The 4299-nt window shown below is 42.5% G+C and overlaps 1 protein-coding gene across 1 annotated transcript in view; it reads right to left on the bottom strand.

Moving 5' to 3' along the window:
- capn9 (calpain 9) overlaps window positions 1-4299 on the bottom strand; it is a 55500-nt gene that overhangs the window by 11515 nt on the left and 39686 nt on the right. Inside the window, 3 exon segments of the mRNA XM_032516528.1 lie at window positions 2358-2518; window positions 2647-2807; window positions 3826-3903. Of these exon segments, the coding sequence (XP_032372419.1) occupies window positions 2358-2518; window positions 2647-2807; window positions 3826-3903 (400 nt within the window).

Below are 4299 nucleotides of genomic sequence, written 5' to 3'. Positions count from 1 at the left end.
CAATATTGGACACTTTTTAAAGTTTCTGTTATAGCAGAGCAAATGTGGTTTTGGTTCTTTCATATGACAAATTGCCAAAAAAGTAAATGGAGGGGATGGTTTCCCAACAATGCGATACTCAATAGTAGGCATAAAGTAATCAGGTTCACTACTTTTCATTTTTGAATGATTTGGTGGTTTAGTTGAGTTCGATATTTTATAGCACATTTGGTACGAAAAGAGGAAGAGAGGAAAATAATTGATATGTAAGAACGCACTGTTTTATGTGTGACAAATTGTCATAATATAAAAAGTAGTGGTTTTTAGACAAAGTTTTGTAATTAAAGTTGATGGGGCTCGGGAAATTGTGAACAAATGTAAAATATGTAAACGTTTGCGGGATATCAAAAAGGTGATTTAAAAATTATGATTTTTTTTAAAATAGAGGCGGTCTCTCAGGGGTCTGCTGTTCGGGCGAGAGAGAAAAAAAAGGAAAAAGGACTAAAAAGAAATAAAATAGATAAGAAGAAGGTAGGAAGAAGAAGCTAAAGAAAGACAGATAATAAACATTCTTATTAAGCATGGATCGATGCAAGCCAAATTTGAGATCAACACATAGATAAAAGCCATAATGATATGAAATATAGAAATAATACCAAAAAACTGTATTAATACCTAAAGAAAATGACAAATGGTGCAAAAAAAAATAAAAATAGAATTAAGATAAAAGCTTTGAATAAGAATCAGGCGTTGGGTTCTGGACATTTGGGAAATAAAAAAACGGAAAAATACCCACAACAAGAAATTTCAAGAAAGGGTCGAAAAACCACAGTGTATGCAAAGTTGGGAAAAAAGAAATGGACACCAAAAAATTCGGGGCGGGGGGGGGGGAAAGACCGTGTGCGGACAAAAGGGGATGTGAGGGGCGGAGGGGGAGAAAATGATAACTTAGAGAAAAAGCAAAAAGAGAAAGGAAAGAAGTGGAGGGTCAAGAGAACAAGGGGGGGGGTGTAGGAAACAGGACACGTTCAAGAAAGGGGCACAAGAGGTAGGTCACAGGACGAGACGACGTGACTTGTTAGAGAAGCGCGATGGCGAGACTAGGCAGAGTCGGTAGACGGCGAGCGCGCAGAGAGAAGGGAGAGTAGATAGTGTAAGTGGTATCATATACGGTCGTGAGCGAGTAGATTTGCGAAGTGAGTAAGACGGCAACTATCGAGATCGTAGAGGGGAGAGCTGGGATTGGAAGGATTCGGCGATTGGAGAGAAGAGAGGGTGAGAGGAGAGCGGCGAGAGAGGAGGAGAGGGTAAGGAGAGGGCGAAGGAGAGCGGGAATATCGAAGAGAAAAAAAGAAGAAAGGAATGAGAGAACGGATAACAACGAGCGACACCGAGAGGAGGAGGAGAGAGAGGATGAGAGAAGAAGAGGGGAGACGAGCGATAGATGAGAGATGGATATAGTGAGTATGAGCTGAGCGAAGAGGCGAGTGCGCGAAGAGTCTGATGGCGAGCGCGCTTGTAGTAGAGAGGCGGTGCTCGTTGTTCGAGGCGCTTGCGACTGATCGGCCGGACGTACTCTGGCTAGCGGCAGTTGTCTTGATAGGCGCTAGAGTGAGGGCAGAGAGAAAGGAAAGAAAGGATGAAGAGAGAGACGAGGGACGAGGGAGCGAGAGGAGACGAGAAGAAAGTATGAGTTCGTAGAGGAGACAGAGCGTAGAGAGGGAGGGAAGGCTTTGAGGTATGATTACTTGAGGAGACTGGGGATGCGGGGGCGATGCAGAAGCGAAGTAAGTGGAGGAAGTAGTAGAAAGAGAAGGCGAGACGCACTGAGGAGGATGAGAGAGAGAGGTAGAGACGGGCTGCTGAATCTATGAACGGGCTGATAATACCCTATGCCTCAGAGGTCATTTGATCTACGTAGAATATTTACCACGTTCTGAGGGTTTCTCTCCTGTGGTCGGAGCAGCTTAGCTCGTCTTTTCTCTTGCCTGTCTTCTGGTAAGATAGGTCTTCAATTATTGTCATTCTGCTTCTTTCTCTCCTATCTATTTTTTGAAGAGGGCTCTCTTAGACTTTTTACTTTACATCTTCTCCTTTTCCTATTCTTCTCCTATCTCTCTCTCTCTCTCTCCTCCTCCTCTGTCTCTTCCTTGCTTCTTATACTTATCCTTCCTTTTGACTGATGCGCGCTCTGATCTAATATCTGCCTGCTCTCTCTTCTTCCTTCTCTCGTATGCGCATCTCTTCCTGTATTCTCCCTGAGACTGAATATAGCGAACTCTCTCTCTCCTCATCTCTCTCATCTCTTCTCTCGAGGATCTCTCTCTCTCTCTTCCTTTCTCTCTCTCTCTCTCTCTCTCTCTCTCTCTCCTCCTGACCTTGTACAAAGCGAAGCCGATGGTCTCCAGGTCCATGCCCTCCTTCCTCAGCTTCCGCCGGTTCTTCTGCATCAGGGCGATGATGACGCTGCACCCGTCGTCCCCGTCGTCCTCGGCGTCCTCCAGCTGCAGCTTGAACTGCGGGTTGTTCCAGAACGTGTCTGCGGAGTCAGGATGCAGAGAGACAGGGTTGTAGTAGGGCATTTTGGGGATTTGAACACTGATAATGCTGAATCAATGAAAGCCAAAATGGACTCTGGGATCCGTCCTAGATCTGAGGCGGTCTCACCGATGAAGTTCCTGCAGCCGCCGGCGGTGGACCCGCGGATCCAGTTCCCCTCCAGCATGTTGACCTCCCAGCGGCGGTTTGGGTTTTCGTTCAGGGCGTCGGGGGTCATGTTGCAGATCTCCACCTTGTCGTAGTTCCTCTTGAAGTCTTCGAACTCCATCCTGGAGTTCAACAGACACAGTCACCGCAATCTCCAAATTACACAACCGAGTCTCGTTATGAAGTAGGACAACGTTCAAAAGACAACAGAGTGAAGCAGATGTTAACGTGTTCATGCGGCCATTTTGACATACATGTTGCATACTTGCTGTAAATTTTGGGAATATGTGAATGAGTTTAACTCTCATGCTGTCCTTGGGTCAAATTTGACCCGTTTTCAGTTATTTATTTATTTTTTGGCATTAAAAAATGGGCCGTGGAAAATGTCAACAATGAAAACATCAAAAAACTTTTGGCAAAAACGTTAAAAAAAAGCACCCACAACATTGAAAAAGTGACAACAATGTTGTTGAAAAACTTTTTTCAACTTTTTCAGGGTTGGAAGACAACACAAGGGTTAAAAAAAACAAAAGTTTGGGAGTGTGGGAACGAGTTTGACTCTCATGTTGTCCTTGGGGTCAAATTTGACACGTTTCCAGTTATTAATTTATTTTTTTGGGACAGAAAATAGATAAATAATAATAAAAATAGATTGAAAAAATCATAAAAATATCCTAAAACAATTGGCAAAAACATCAAAAAAGCACACACAACATTGAAAAAGTGACAAAAATGTCTGAAAAAGCAACAATAACGTTGAAAAAAAGTGAACTTTTCACTTTTTTAAAATTTTTCATGGTTGACAGGGAGACAACTCAAGAGTTAAAAAAAAAACCAAAAGTTAGAGAGTATGAGAACAAGTTTAAAAAAAACCCAAAAGAAAGTATTAATTTATGGTGATAAAACTGTTTTATTGCAGATTTAAAGGTCCCATGTTGTTTGTTTTATTGATAAAGCAGGTCGAGGATTCATAAGCTCATGGACCAAAACCGTGTGCTTTAATATTTCGGACCTTTTTACAATCCTAATATATAATATATAATATATATCATCTAATGATATATTCTCTGTACCAGCCAGGTAAGAGCTGTACAAATACAGATGGATGTATTTCTTAATCTAAAGTTTTTTTGGACTCACCAGAATTCGCCGTCGTCCAACGAGTTCTGCTGGAGGCGATTTTTTTCGGCTGCGTCGACATAGTTCCACTCTCTGGAGCTGAAACAGACGAGAGACAAAGTAATCTGTCACACCCTCAACTGCATTTTGAAGCAAAAAAAAAACAACCAACTTCAAAGCAAAAAAAAGAACAACTTGTAAATGCGACGTTCTTGTCTGTCTGGGACTGTGGTGACGCTCTGGACTCTGTGTTTCATGGAGCCTTGAGATTCATCACAAACATAAAATCTCTCACTCATGGGTAGCACGGTGGCTAAGTGGTTAGCACTTCTGCCTCACAGCAAGAAGGTTCTTGGTTGTGTCTCTGTATTTTACCCGTAGTGTCTCTTGGGGTATATGTAATTACCTGTAAGTGTCTCTGTGTCGTGTCTTTGCGTTGGATCAGGTTTGTGTCTCTGTATTTACTGTAGTGTTTCGGTGTCTCGTATTTCTACC

The sequence above is a fragment of the Etheostoma spectabile genome, chromosome 5 (assembly GCF_008692095.1).
Source record: "Etheostoma spectabile isolate EspeVRDwgs_2016 chromosome 5, UIUC_Espe_1.0, whole genome shotgun sequence".
Lineage (NCBI taxonomy): Eukaryota > Metazoa > Chordata > Actinopteri > Perciformes > Percidae > Etheostoma > Etheostoma spectabile.
The sequence above is the reverse complement of the archived record's forward strand: the minus strand, read 5'-3'. Positions and strand labels throughout refer to the sequence as shown.